Source organism: Truncatella angustata (assembly GCF_020726525.1).
Source record: "Truncatella angustata strain MPI-SDFR-AT-0073 chromosome Unknown BKA67scaffold_7, whole genome shotgun sequence".
Taxonomy (NCBI): domain Eukaryota; kingdom Fungi; phylum Ascomycota; class Sordariomycetes; order Amphisphaeriales; family Sporocadaceae; genus Truncatella; species Truncatella angustata.
In genome coordinates, this window is record NW_025763387.1 from 2,088,413 (window position 1) to 2,103,136 (window position 14,724).

Below are 14,724 nucleotides of genomic sequence, written 5' to 3' on the forward strand. Positions count from 1 at the left end.
ATGATCTTGGGAGTATTTGTAATGGCGAGCACGTCAGAGGTTTGTTTTTGAGTATCATCATCCTTGCAAGTTACCCGCGCGGAACCTTTTGGTATCGCTTACCGACTAACCTACTGCATTGCGATGAACTTTTACTTGTTTTTTTCTCCTCCAAAAGGTTGGCTTCTTTTCCTCGAAATCTTGCAGGACTGGTCTTTTGCCTCGGTTATGGGCTTCGTTCTTGACGTGCTAGCTAGTGCGTTCGAGGCGAGCTGTGTGCATGTTCTTGCTGGTGTTGTGTATCTCCTCGTACGTAACCGTTGGAATATTTCCCACATGAATGATACTATAAGACCATGGCTAGTCAATCATGTAAAGACTGGCAACCTGTTGCCAAATTAGGTAGTCAAGGATGGCGCAGCCGGCCGCAGCATCGCAGGGCCTCCTCCTCATGAACCCGACGTTCGTGCCCATATGCCGGAAGGTCGGAGCATGCGCGATCACTCCTGATACGATACCAGGTGACAGTATCAAATCCGCAGGTTACTTCTATGCTCAACCACTCTCAGCCCAAGGTCTATATCTATGTGCTTTAGTAGCTGTTATTGGCATGGAGGGAAGGTTGTTCAAGATCTCGCTGTCTATGATCAAGACTAATTAGAGATGTTCTTGAATGCCTCAAACTTTGTGGTATGGCTGATCATCTCGACAAAGTCGAGGGCAACATAAACAGTGCATATAAAAATGCGCTGGTAGTGAGCGCAAAGCCTTCATCACTCATCGGCGTCTTTTTGCGCTGTCCATCCATGGTCTTCTCTGACCTCACAGTGAATCTGAGATCATACATATCAGGTCAATAGCCATCAAACGCGTGATAGAAATTACTGATTCGTGTTCTTCGAAATCATGTGTATGTTTTCCAAATATTGAGATCGTTGAGTCAAGTGAAGTCCATAAGCACATCGCTGAACGCATTCAATTTATTTATGAACGATAACAGAGTGGTCATGGGTAATATTATCCGAGCTTCTAAGCATTGCATATTCCAGGGGTTCTACATTGCGACGAGAGAAGCGCAACATTCTCTACAACGAATACACGAGGAAGGTCATGATTTTAGACTTTGAAAGGGCGCGTATTATCACTCGAGGGCCGCTGAGTATACTCAGCTCAAACCCATCGGAAAAAGAACCGCGAGAAAAGAGTACGAGACGTGTCCACGGAAGAATTGCGGTGCACAGTGGCTGGAATGTCAAACTGGAGTATGTCGTGCCATTTGCTTACGTATGAGCGCAATTATTGTTGATGTTTCGACCATCTCTTTTGTATCCTAATCATTTGCCATGCCTTGAGTGCACTACCGATTTCCCTCTCTGGGACAGTACATTATCGTCGTTTGAAAATTTATGACTGTCCTTGATATGCTTTGATGAAATTATAGTATATAATGATGTACCAAAATATCCCCAAAGGGAGGTAAAAAATTGCGCAAGAAAAGACAGCGGGACCATAGGATAATAAAACATGAGTCCTGAGGTGCCTCACCGCTGTACCAGAAAATCATCCTCGAATATATCTTTTGCTGAGGGCCTATCTTCTGGTAGCCAACGTAGGATCTTGCGCACGAAACAAAGGAGCAACTCTTGATCTTTGTCTCTCAGCCGTCTTTCGCGTCTCAAACGATTGATTAGGAATCGGCGTTGTGCCAATCCAGTGACCTGTGAACGCCACAAATTCTTCATCAGTGGCAGGCGGTTGGTGGTGAATCGTGTCGTAACTTACCGTCAGCGTCCCAGTACTGGCGACAGTTCTCGCTTTGTTCCAAGAATTTTCTTGGTGGGTTTCCTATGAGGGAAACTATTTCGGCTAGGTGCTGTTCATTATTTAGATTTCCGTCTTTCACCGTGCGAAACAACCTCCCCCCTTCGAACAAATCCCAGATCTATACAGGAATATTAGCTCGGTCTGTAGTATTAGGCATATTGCTACAAACAATGACTCCAACAGACCCTATGTCTATTTTGGAATCCCACTCCATGCCCATAATAATTTCTGGAGCGCGGTAAACGCCAGGCATGACATTTCCGTGAAACCTACTCCCTATCTTAGCAGCACCAAAGTCACAAATCACCGGCGGCCCGTAAGTGATAGGTAATAGATGAGAAAGGTAAATAACACGATCCGAGAGAATTTTGCGTGCAATTGGGCGCTTAATATCGTTTTGCTCAACTTCCGAGAATACTGATGTGTCTTGAACCCGTAGTAGTATGTTATTAGGTGATATATCTGGAACAATGTCAGTTGATACATTAACAGAGGGGGAAAGAAGAAATACCCCTGTGTATAACGCCTGCCTGGTGTAGCAAATCCAGGCCGAGAAGAACGAGTTGTAAGGTCTGCTGTAGTAACTTCTTGCTAAGGCTTTTTCCGGAAACGAATTTCGAAATTTGGTAGAGCTGACACCTAGTGGGTTGAAGAGCAAGCATTGATGCGTTCCATGTGGACCATCTATCTGAAAATGGCCCAACACTAGACGCAAGAGCTGCTTTCCAGGTGCTCAGCATTAATAGATGCAGTATGCCGAGATATGGCGACTTCATTATTTACGGTCGCTGCCTCATCTTCTCTTGTGCAGATCTTCAGGGTTAAAAACTCGCCATTTCTAAAAGTGATGCGATTAGTATAGAAAAAGCTAAAGAAACAAATTCTTGGACCCGTACTGAAGATGCCGGCAGAGCTAGATAGTTGATGCTGTACCAAAACCGAGTTTCGCAACGACTTGATATCGAGACTTGAATATCTCACCCAACTGCACGGGATAAAATCGGCCTGCCCTGTAATTTGGGATGGTTTCCTCCTCAGTCGCTCCTAAAGCCGGCAGCTTCTCAAATCCGTCTGCTGGAAAGGTACGAGCAGGGGTCGGTTCTGACCTTATGGTAGCAGACAAATACGTCCGATAAGGTGATACGACGTGTTCCAAGCTTCAATGAGCTGGCCAATAGGCAAATCATCATATTTTGGCCTAGACTAGTCTCAGCCCGCTTCCCTTCACTCAGTGAATTTTGATTCGATCAGGTTAGTGTTCGCATCGCAGCATGCATTAGGTTACCCAAAGAAGTCGAGCGCTTCTTAGTTTATCTAGGGCAGAGCAGACGGGATGTCGAGTTTTCTAAGAACTATGGTCGTACGTGTTTGAGTTATTGTACAAAAGTTACTCTCAAAGTCGTCTTAAGCCGTATTACAAGGTCCCAGCCATCTTGATGAGTTGTTATAGACCCACCTGCAACCGGCAGTAGTTCTACTCCCTCAGTGAAAGTTGTGATTCGACCGAGTTGTTTCCAGGACAAGTTACCTAAGATATGCTCGAATGGATCTCCACCAAGCACTAGTTCTTGCGATTTCGCCATCTTCACTACCGGCTAGGTACTTTTATTTCTCCGAGAACCATTGACTTGCCTCTTAGCTCAGGGAGTCCTACGGACCGTCCTCCCCGCGCCTGTGCAGGGATGCCCTCGTAGTACCCCCAACATCGTATGCCGTCGCTCGAGAGGTCCAGGCAGAAACCTTCCTCGTCGATCAGGGGTGGCTCCTGAGAAATTGCCGCTATCACATTCGAGCGGAAAGACGGCCAGGGGATCAGGTCTAGATATAATTGATGCGGGAGCAAGCGCTGGTTGGCCGTCGGTCGTACCTGCTACGTCTAATATCGCCTTCATCTGGACTAGGCATCCTGATATAAGAGGTCGCGCATGATAAGTGAATATGACTAAACCAGCTCCAGACCTCTCACCGAAGAGTTCAACATGAGTTGCATATACCTAGAAGATTGGTGGGGTTTGTCGAAGCCCAATGTTACACAATGGCTGCCTTATAGTCTCACGGGCCTTTCCAGTAACTACCGGAATACGACAGATAACCTTTGACGAAATGATCATTTCCAGAAAATAGACAACGAGATTGATCTAGGTTTTATAAATCAAATTTCTTTTAGCCACCGACAGAAGAATTAAAAATACAGTCGCAGCAATACACAACTGAGGGCCAATGAATATGTCTACCGAAGACATAGTTGGCACCCTCGCCACGTCAGTGGGGAAGCTCCACGTGGACGACGGTGGTGTCTGGAGGGCCATCGACCATATTTATAAACGAAGGCCTCTCTACCGCGTTGTATACCGTGGCACCCCAAGAATGGCCTTGGACGGCGACGTCACCGCCCGCCTAACGAAGGGGTCATTCCCAAGCGATGAGAGGCTTAGAGAATACTTGAAGCAACACGAGAACAGGGACTCAAAAGTACCCACGCCATTCATCTCCGTGACGCCTTCACTGTCATGGGTTATGAGCTTGTGCTCTTTTCACGATGACCCCGAGGATCGTCCGAACGTGCGGATACTGATCATCGACCCCCGGTCTCTTGAAAGCGGGAGCTGCTGCAACCTGAAGGCCCTTCATGAATACATTAGCCCGGGAGGCGATTTCACTAGATACAAATCCGAGTTCCTTATCTGGAAACGCATCCCATCACGGGCTATCGTCTCGACGTGGCAATGGGAAGATATCAGGAGTAACGTCATCTTCGGGACTCATATCCCCATCGACTTTCCGCAGATGCAGAACGAATATAAAACAAAGTGGGATCTTGCCTTGCATCGGCGCCGGGCTGAAAAAGAGCGTAATAAAGGCAGGAAACAATTCCACGATGACTTGATTGCCGCTATTTGCAACGGCTGGGACCCGATTGAACAGGGAAAACAGAGCTTGTCACCGCTACTTTGGTATGTCGTAGCCACGGTGCATGCATGGTGGGCCGAGAACGACTCGAAGAGTTCGTTCGAAATCTTTGACAGGCACATAAGACCTCTGTCGGAACGGGATGAGTTTCGTGACTTGGTTAATGCTTGTGATGAAAAGACGGGCCAGTCCGTAGTAAAATATAGCGGTGCTCAGGCTAATCCTGACTTTTGGTCATGGGCACATGAGGCTGAACAGCTTCGTGGAAAATATGGGTTTTGGTCTTCCGCAATACCTGACGCAGTTTCCCAACCGAAACTGAACCCAAGGAGAGTATGATTTGCGGACTAGCAGTCACGGCTTGACACACAAACTCACCTTAGAAACCTCCCATATTTTATAGGACAAATATTGATGAGTTGGGGAACGGTGACCCACTCAGTTTATGAACGGCCAACATATGAACTGGCGACTGCTTGATATTGTTGTGTTTGGCCATTGAAAACGTGGAATGGCTCTCACTGTCAAAGCCACACGGTAGATATGGGAATCTATGCGAATTGGTGAAACTCGAAACATATGACCTGACTTTATTATTGGTGATGACAGATTCATACGGGTCACTTCAGAAATCGAGCAATTGGACGAAGCCCAGGCAGGTTCGGAAAAGTCATCAGTAGATTCGTCATCTACCCAAATCATCATCAGGACATAGTAGTCCATCTCCAGAGAGGCCCTGTTCTCTGGCATCTGCCACTTCTCCTCTCCTACAACAAAGATGGCCAGAAATCGCTAAAAACAAGTACTACCAAGGTATCAATGAAGAACCATGACGACGAAATAGCCGTTATATCCTGGCCCGTAATGTGTCCAAATCACATAGCCCGAAGTCGCCAATTCTTCGGCTTCCCTTTTCCTTTACCGCCTAGGTGTATCGTACCACCAGCGCAATGTGGGTATAGCTGGGTTGACTTGCAACTACACCTTCGGTTCTCTCTTTTCCCTGTAAAACAAAACAAAACAAAAAACAAAAACGATTGCCATAACACCGCAACCCCCTGGGGCCCCTTCGGACGTACCCCTATAAATTACATACCATTTATACAACCGCCGAAGGGAAGAAGGTGGAAAAAAAAACAAAATGCTTCGGTCTAGAGAGAAGCCAATGACCAACTCAGCCACCATGCTGTTATATCATCCGTCGTATTCCCTGTATTATTGTGTAATTCATGCTGTCATCCGTTCGTTTCGTCGTGTCACGTCGCTCCAGGCTCTTGTGTCAACTCCGACGTGTCGTGGATCCCGTGCAGGGACAAGTCCCAACGTCTTCCCGCACGGGATCGCTTGCCTATATACAATAGACGAAGAAGTGAAGAAAAAAGGCACTAAGAAGGACCTATAGAAGTCTCAGCTTGTCCATCCTATTGGACATAATCCGGTTCCAGGTTGAAGCTCTGCATGTCGTGTCCATGATTCTGAGGCAACTCGAACTTATCCATGGGCAAATCTTCCTCAGGAGTGCGCATGCCAATACCGCTGTCGTCGGGGTTGATCGGAAGACCAAGCGAGTCGCGGGTATGAGTATCCACTTGTATGGGGAAAGGCGCGCGGTTTGCCTGGGGCGCATGTGGTTTCGGTAGGGAGCCGTATTCTGGACTGCGATGGATGGCCTGAGAATTCTGTCGACTCGGAATTTGCGCCGGGATTGAGGCACTCTGAGGGCTCACTGTGCGCGGAGACGACGACGTGAGCTTCATGAAGCCACCCTGTTCTGCAAGAAAAGCAATCATCTCATCCACCCAGCATTTCGTAACCCACCACGAACCGAAGCTCTTGCCTTGGGCTATGGTTAGATCCCGCATCACTGCGGTTCCTACCCGCTGAACACAAGAAACAACATCTTCCGCCGTGGCATAGGGGAACCGGGTGTGCAATCCTTGCAGGAAGCCTACCCAGCGATCGAGCGTGTTTGCTCCACTATCGACGCCCAAATCATCAGTCTGAGATACCCTGCCGCTTCGTGTAGCCACATCGCCATATAGCGTCTGGCATTCGATGTCCCAGGGAACATTTTTAGGATCTAGTAGATCACGAATCTCGCCCAACAACAGGAGTACAAGGTCGTCCATACCCCGTGTAGGTACCACTTCGGCGACCTTGCGTATGCGAACCATGGTGATCCAATCGATATACATCTGGTCTCGGTTTGCTGGGTTGGCGAGCATGTTAGCTGCCGCATGTGCAGTCAGGTTTACGCGAAGGGCTCGATCGATGAGTGCTGCAAAGATCGAAGCAGGTGCCTCCTTGGCCTGAATGACATGTCGAGGTTGACCTTGGAATGATTCGCGGATGTGAAGCACAAGCCTTTCCGAGATATTGCGCAGGGTATCCAGAACCGGCTTGGGGACAACCTGCAAAGTGAGGTTCGAGATGATGTGCATCATTCTTTGATACAAGACGAAGTCACATTGCTCTATCCAGAGTGCAACATTGAGATTGGAGAAAAGCTTTTGCACCGGCATCGTGAGAGTACCTTGGAATGATGTGTACAGATGGAAGAAAGTCTTCTCTCGGCAGTACCGAATGCATTCGACAAGTGATGTGCAGTGGCTACGGTAAAGTGCCGTCAATGACATTGCGGCATCTGGGTCGGTGTTGTCAGGCAGGTAAGGCTCAATCTTGGGTAGGATGAGCGCATCAGATAGTGCATCCTCGCTTGGGGGTGTGAAGGACATGCGTAGAATCGTCTTCGCAGCTGTGGACTGCACCTGATCGATACTTGCTACATCCGGCAAGTTGTAGAAACTATGAGCTCTGTTGTCTCCTGAGCGCGATGCTGGAGTAGCGTCAGGCTGCAATGGGAGCTCTGGTGATGGCAAGACTGCCTTGGGCGCATTCATAGCAGGGGACTGGGATTTGGAAAAACTATACATAGTCAGCGACTTGCATTTCATCAGCAGGTTGGGTTTTGAGAACAACTTACTGTGCGCTCTGCGAAAAGCTTGCGGCATCTGGGAAGGCAAGAGCGGTGGGAACAGACTCAGGGTTTTCCGGACCTTCATCAGCCAACGTAAAATTGACGTAATGATACTTTGACTCTCCACGAACACCAAGCCGACGCGTCCTCAAACCTGGAAAGAGCACTCGAACCAGCTTTCCAAAACTGGCGGGATTCAGAACAGTGGTTCTTTCCGTGGCGCATCTCGAGGCATAGTTGGCATAGACGCGTCCTCTCGGGACGGAGCCCTTCCCAGTTGAGCAAACTTGGTTGATCCAAAGCATAGCAAAGACCTGTCGCGTACGTTCCGAGTTGGGGCCTCTTTCGTTTCCGTGCAATTCAGTGGCCACCTCCTGCAAGGACCGATGCTTGTTCGCTCTAAACAGTTGACGCATCTCATGCTCATTGTTGGCACTGGTCTTGTTGGAGGGCTTGGGATTTGCCAAGGCACCAGCGAGCGAATCTCCGTCCTCGTCGTCTCCACGCTCCATCATCTGGCTATCCTCGGTGAAACTGGCACTCGCGCCGAAAGAGTCTGCAGGCAGTCCGTGGTGCTGCAGAACAGCATGTTGGGGGTATGCCATAGGATGCCCGACGGCCGACTGCATGCTGGAGTCCATGGCAAATGACTGAGCGGGATGCATCTGCGAGCCAGACCGTAGCATGATATCGTCAGCCGGCATCTGGTGTGCGGACATGGCCATGTCTCTGTGTTGTTGAACATGGCCATGGCCGTGAGGGTGGGGATTCGTAGGCCATTGTTCGGGAAAGGAATTGTGATGGGAAACAGCAAAGCTTTGGTCGAGATTCTGCTGTGTGGCGGTGCTATGCATGGAAGCGGTCGAAGCCCTCGAGGGTGCTCTGTTTCGAGGGTGAATCTGGTGGTTGTGCGCGGGCATTGCGCCGGCCTCAAGAGGTTGGGACTCTACTAACACGAAAAGATCAGCTGCCAAGCACGACGAGAGAGACGAAAGGTGTTTTGCAAGGAAGCAGTGCGGTGGATGGCGATGGTGATGGTGCACAGAAAGGAGTCGCACCTGAGTCCATAGCTTATTGGTGGTGTGCCGTGTTTACCAATATGGAAGGCCTGAGGGAAAGATGCAGTCGGACGCTACTCAAACTGTAAACAGTGGCCTCGGCCCCGGCCGCGTCGGGAAAGGCGAATAAGCAACGGGGAAAAGAGTGGTGGAAAGGAAGGGAAAGGAATACAGCATGTACGACGTATGCGACGGAGAAGCAGGAGGACATGTGCAATGGAGCGTGCTTGGGTTGCGGTCGCGATGTTGTGGTCAGTGCCAACCCCAAAACTGGCGCAATTGGTGTCGTTATGGTTTTGCAGAGAATGGAGAAAACACAAATGGGGCCCGAAGTAAACGAAAGCTTTGGTTGCCCCGACACCAAAATCTGGGCTGGGGTGCTGCTGAATGTTTTGGATGCGTGCTGGAGGCGTGGACTTTGAAGGTTCGCGGCTGGGGGGTTGCTCCTCTCGCTGATTGGTTGTCTCAGGACACAAATGCGGGACAATCTTATTGCTGCCAAGGCCCGCCTCAAGTACTGGAATAAACTGCGCGACCAAGGCTTCTGCATCGATAAGATGGAAAACTGCATGTTTTGCGGACACGCAGACGTTCATCAAGATCAATGTTGTGATCGGCTTCGAGTATAGACGAAACGCTCATCTGTTACTCGGATGCAGTCCATTGGTCCGACCCAAGAACTGTTATCCCGCTGTTCTTCATATACCTGTGCACGGGCCAGCTTGCATCTGCACCTGACTTTTGGCTTACACAAGTTCGTGCCCACTATGTAATGCTTATTATGTACAGTATTTATTTAGCAGAAGCGGGGTGAATTTCTTGTGGTTGTTTTCATAACAAAACAAGTTGTGCACATGACGCATTCTCTTAAGCTGACACCCTCTTCTGCATCCTCGTGCGTCTGGTACAAAACACTCCATTTTGCAACATTTGCACTTCAGCACATCCATTAGCACCAGCACCAACAACTCCAACAATATCAGCATGAGCAAGAACATGCGAGTCTAAGTGGGCACATGGATATCTTTGCCAAGCTTTACTACGAGAGGAATGCAGATAATGCACATGCTAGCACGGCGCAGTCGTAAAGAATCTGCCGTGCCGCAAGACGGGTGACGAGAGAGAAAGTGCTCCGAGAAGGCTCCTCGAAATGACAGCAGCGAAAGAACACGTATTTTGTATCATCTCGTCGGAAGTGAAGTTGAAGTTGGCCTGACCGTGCGTGAACTGGAATCTGTCTGACTGTTTTGCCCGCTACGTACTGCAGCACTCCGTACATACATACGTATGTAGCAGCAGCATCGGATGACGTGTGGACACCCTCCCCCCCCACCAGTCCGCACCCTCATCCCTCATCTCCATTCCCGTCAATTGCTCCATCACTTGCCGGAAGGCCTGTCACTGCCAGTGCTTGCGACTGCAGCTGTGTCATCATTGCTCCAGCTCAACCCCCCCGACCCGCCGACCCTCTTCACCTCCCACAACCCAAGAATTGGCATCTGTCAGAACGTCGCCAAAGTTCCCTAACTCAACACTATCGCGTGCTCACAACGTGAAATTTCTGCTGCACAAAAAGTCAAGTATGTTAATGTTAAGCTCCAACCTAACTCGAGCGTCACGGACGGCACTTCCCTTCCCTGCCGTGCTGCTTGGGTGACTTAGTCTATAATAGCATAGGTGGCCCAAACATGAGCTAACCCTAAGTTTCCCAGCTCAGCTTGACATCACCGTCGAGAACGATTTCCCCCACCCGAAACCAATACTTACTGTCTGATTATACCCAAGACAAACGTTTATTATCGTCATCCCTATATTGATACGTCGCCAAAATGTCTGCCCAAGATCGTGTTCAGCACTACGTCACGTCGCTCGACAAGGAGGTGCGTTTGCCATAAGCCCCTAATCTCGGGTGCTGTCGCCGTCGCTGTCGCTGTCGCCGCCGCGTGCCCTTTACCAAAGACCCTCGGGACTAATCCGACATGATTGTAGCTTTCCAAGTACCCGACCCTCAACAACCTTGAGAAACAGACTTCGGTGCCCAAGGTCTACGCCGTCATTGGCCTGGCTACACTCTACTTCTTTTTCATCGTCTTCAACTTGGGCGGTCAGCTCTTGACCAACTTCGCCGGCTTCGTCATCCCCGGCTACTTCTCCCTGCAGGCTTTGTTCACTGCCAGCAAGACTGATGACACACAATGGCTCACAGTATGTTATCAACAACCATCATCAGAGCATATGATCTTGTGGTGCTAATGATAATACGTAGTACTGGGTCGTTTTCGCATTCCTCACGTACGTTAAAAAGAGGCCCTGCTTCGGCCAGACCATACAATCATACATAATAGCATGTCCTAACCCTTCTTCGCAGCGTCGTTGAGAGCTTGATCAGTGTCGTGTACTGGTTCCCCTTCTACTACACTTTCAAGTTTGTCTTCCTCCTGTGGCTCGGACTCCCCACTTTCAGGTAAGTACTCACATTGCACTGTTTCGCTCTTGCCGACACTCTGACACCCTCGACTAGTGGTGCCCAGCTCGTCTTCCGATCCTTCTTCCAGCCAGCCTTCGGCCGCTACTTCTCCGAGTCCGGCACCACCGCTGCCAACCTCCGCGCCAAGGCCGATTCTTTTGGCAAGAACCAGTAAGCGGTTCTCTGGTGAGTACTGCTACTCGGTTGTGCAAGCATCATAAGTACAAGAGATTGTGCTTGCGCAACTCGCCGTCCGTTTCACCGACTAGATGGTTTGATGGTTTACGATCAAAAATCATGAATGTCTAAGTTGGCAGGAATGCTATCGATAGAACGAATGTTATGCCGCTTCTCTCATGGTGTTGGGTGTGTGAATTCACACGCGACTATAGGGATCAAGGTTTTCGGCAGGATTAATAGAGATTCTTTTGTGTACACTTATTTTCCACTGGTTACCAGTTTCCTATTGAAAATGAAAGTCATGCAAAAGTTGCCCCAGGGGATCGTTATACCACTGTGATATGCATGTTCACATATCTGATACAAATCATCACGTGGACAATTCACTCCCTAAGCCAGTCAGCGAGCTAGGTTAGTCAATATGAGGTGGTGAGCGCAGGTCCGGGGCACGCTCGGAAGGTTCATGTGTCCGCTTCTCAGTATTTCGTCCACATATATCCTTCTTAGAATTTCAACTAAGGACGCTTTTGACTTGGTTCAATTTTCATGATGGGTCATTTCAAACGGGGGTATATTCCGTGCTAACCTAGTGAAGTGTTAAAGTGTCATTTTACCTAAGGTTAGTGAAGTGTTGTTAGGTATACGGCGTACCATGGCAGGCACGGTAGTGTCCAGAGGCAAACTTGGTCCCTGACATTAGTGCTAGCGTGGCGGTGCTACCGCGTGTCAGGGCGCGTTTGCCGGGAGATCAGCGCCGCCAAAGTGATCCATCCAGGCTGGTGAAACCCAACGAATAACTTGAAACGTTCTGATGACTCGATAACTAATGACATGCGACATTGAACCTCGCCTTTGCCAAAACTGAAAGGGACCTTGCGAATTAACCACAGAGAAAAAGAGCTGGGGAATCAAGCGCAACAACCAGGCCGGAATACGGAGATCGAATCTCAACAACTCTTGATTCCAACCAAGCGCAAACCGCTGCCCCTCGATCTTCCCTCCAAGTCCCGTCTTGAGTCTGACTGCCCCTCGGGGCGGTCGCGCCTATCACAGAAGAGATGCAGCTCAGTCCTTTGCAGTCGCGACTAGTCGCCTCGATAGCTGCCTCGTTCGTCATATTCGTCATCTACGTATTCCTATTTCCACCACAATTCGCACTGGCAGCGGAGATAGCCTTCGACCGCGGTAGCGATGTTGTAGATGCATGGGCTTTCATGGATGAAGAGAGAGAGGAGGAGAAGGAGGAGGGGAAGGAGGGGAGGGAGGAGGAAGACGAGACACTCGAGTTGAGGAGTCCCACATACGAGCCCGATTTTGGGCTGTTCGACAGGAGTATTATAGGAAAAGCGCTTGCGGGCGTCACGAGTTTGACGAATAACGAGAAGCGCAACCTGAACCTGAACGAGGGCACGTCGGTTGCGTTTGTATTTGAGGTCGCTTCCATCTCCGGCAGAGAAGCCGACCACTCAGGAGTCTCGGAGTTACGCAAGAGGACGGACGGAACACAGGGTCCGGATGCACTGGAGGACGACGAGAATGGAGAGGAGGTCGCTGAGTTGAGACCAAGGGCGACGAAGACCTTGTGGATATCAGCAAATACATGCTTGCAGCCAGACAGGCCAGAGGCGAACTCGACGGCCATGGATCCGCCGCAGCTCACGCTGTACGTCTCGACCTCGACAAAGAACGATTCACCCGGTCCAGGGGCGCCGCCTGATGAGCAGAAGACGGTTGTCTTCAAGGAAGGAGCTGTCATGTACAACACTACCTTCACAGACGACGTCTACTTTACCGTCACGGCGCCTAATGTTTCCGAATGGTTTACGTCGTATCTTTACAACGTAGACGTTGCTGCGTCTGTTGATCAGTCGTATCATACCTACGATGAGACCAGCGATCCGGATCTGGTCTGGGTGGACAGCGATGCAGGCGCGGCATTGTTGATGACGGGAAACTTGACCAACAGCTCTGCCGTGATACTGTCGAGAGCGCCCTACACCATGTTTGCGTTCCCGCAAGGCGACGTGACCGTCAATGGTGTGCGCAACTCGTATTGCGGCCTGAAGGAGTACGCGGCGATTGGAGGCAGCAAATCGACCCTGCCCACAAATATGTTGTCGACAGGGTTGACGAGAAGAGGAGAGGGAAATGTCACCAAGCAGGAGTTCTTCATCACCGGGCTGAACAAGAGTTCGATTTATGAGGCCATCTTAGTGCAAGAACCCGACACTGGCTCCTTGAGCACGAGGGACAATGTTGCAGGAGGTGGCGGTGTCGTCTTTCGACAAACTGAATTTGATACCAAGTCCAGTAAGTTTTTCTTCCTTCTTTCTATTCTTCTTCTTCTCCTTCTTCTTCTCCTTCTTCTTCTCCATCTTCTTCTCCTTCTTCTTCTCCTCCTTCTTCTCCTTTTTCTTCTCCTTTTTCTTCTCTTCTATATCACCTACCAGCAGTAAGTGCTAATAATAATCTTTCTTAGCCGACACATGCATGGTAATCTCCAACCTCACGTTCTGCGACCAAACAGCCTATTCCGTTCCTGGCAACGAGCAGAAATACGGCGGCGAAAAGATCCAAGACCTCAAGGATTTCTACGACAACTATGCCAAAGAAATGTACGACAACTTCAGCAAAGCCATGATGCAGATCCAGTGCGACGTCGCAAACACTTCAAAGTACTCCCTGGCCAAGACGTGTGACGACTGCAAGAGCGCCTACAAGAACTGGGTGTGCTCCGTGGCCATCCCGCGCTGCGAGGACTTCTCCAACCCGGACGACTTCCTCCAGATGCGCAACATCATGGCCAAGTTCCCCGACGGGACCTCCGTGGAGCCGTCCATCATAGAGCAGTACGGCAACATGGTCGCTTTTAATTCCTCGCGGGTGCCGAATATCGACGAGAAGGTGCAGCCTGGCCCCTACAAGGAGGTCCTGCCCTGTGACGACCTCTGCTATTCCCTCGTGCAGAGCTGTCCCGCCGCTCTGGGCTTCGCGTGTCCGCTGCCCGGCATGACCGCGTTCGACACCAGCTATGGCACGAGGCAGAGGGAGAGTAATAGCACGTCGAACGTTACATGCAACTACCCTGGATCGGCGCATTACAAATCCGCAGCGTCGGCGTCGGCGGCACTTTCTTCGACTGCCGTGTTCGTCTGCATCCTTGCTGGGTTGCTGCTATCATGAGGACATTTCATTGTTTCTGCTTGCTGAGGCGGGTCAGAATGTCAAGTTGCTCACGAGCTGCTGGGATTAGAGCGCCCGTGGTTTACATGGTGGGAACAACTACATCCTTTTTATAATTTGCACTGCTGCGAGGAACAGGGGTCATG

The 14,724-nt window shown here is 49.9% G+C and overlaps 5 protein-coding genes across 5 annotated transcripts; 3 read left to right on the plus strand and 2 right to left on the minus strand.

Annotated features, from left to right (window-relative positions):
• Window positions 1-1,275: 1,275 nt before the first annotated feature.
• On the minus strand, window positions 1,276-2,579 carry BKA67DRAFT_538921 (kinase-like domain-containing protein; the record flags this gene model as incomplete). Its single annotated transcript, XM_046100547.1, has 4 exons — window positions 1,276-1,352; window positions 1,762-1,921; window positions 1,973-2,265; window positions 2,315-2,579. The coding sequence occupies 4 exons, from the start codon at window positions 2,577-2,579 to the stop codon at window positions 1,276-1,278; spliced, it is 795 nt and encodes a 264-aa protein (XP_045955419.1).
• A 1,361-nt stretch (window positions 2,580-3,940) lies between these two features.
• Window positions 3,941-5,138, plus strand: BKA67DRAFT_576279 (uncharacterized protein). Its single transcript, XM_046103559.1, has one exon. The coding sequence runs from the start codon at window positions 4,024-4,026 to the stop codon at window positions 5,050-5,052; it is 1,029 nt and encodes a 342-aa protein (XP_045955420.1). The 5' UTR covers window positions 3,941-4,023; the 3' UTR covers window positions 5,053-5,138.
• A 996-nt stretch (window positions 5,139-6,134) lies between these two features.
• Window positions 6,135-8,610, minus strand: BKA67DRAFT_538923 (uncharacterized protein; the record flags this gene model as incomplete). Its single annotated transcript, XM_046100548.1, has 2 exons — window positions 6,135-7,638; window positions 7,697-8,610. 2 exons carry the CDS (start codon window positions 8,608-8,610, stop codon window positions 6,135-6,137), a joined length of 2,418 nt encoding a protein of 805 aa, XP_045955421.1.
• Window positions 8,611-10,577: 1,967 nt separating this feature from the next.
• BKA67DRAFT_661856 (TB2/DP1, HVA22 family-domain-containing protein) lies at window positions 10,578-11,390 on the plus strand (the record flags this gene model as incomplete). The annotated part of the gene is made up of 5 exons (XM_046107894.1): window positions 10,578-10,628; window positions 10,738-10,953; window positions 11,015-11,040; window positions 11,117-11,212; window positions 11,270-11,390. 5 exons carry the CDS (start codon window positions 10,578-10,580, stop codon window positions 11,388-11,390), a joined length of 510 nt encoding a protein of 169 aa, XP_045955422.1.
• Window positions 11,391-12,453: 1,063 nt separating this feature from the next.
• BKA67DRAFT_538925 (stretch-activated Ca2+-permeable channel component-domain-containing protein) lies at window positions 12,454-14,578 on the plus strand (the record flags this gene model as incomplete). The annotated part of the gene is made up of 2 exons (XM_046100549.1): window positions 12,454-13,705; window positions 13,875-14,578. The coding sequence occupies 2 exons, from the start codon at window positions 12,454-12,456 to the stop codon at window positions 14,576-14,578; spliced, it is 1,956 nt and encodes a 651-aa protein (XP_045955423.1).
• Window positions 14,579-14,724: the final 146 nt, after the last annotated feature.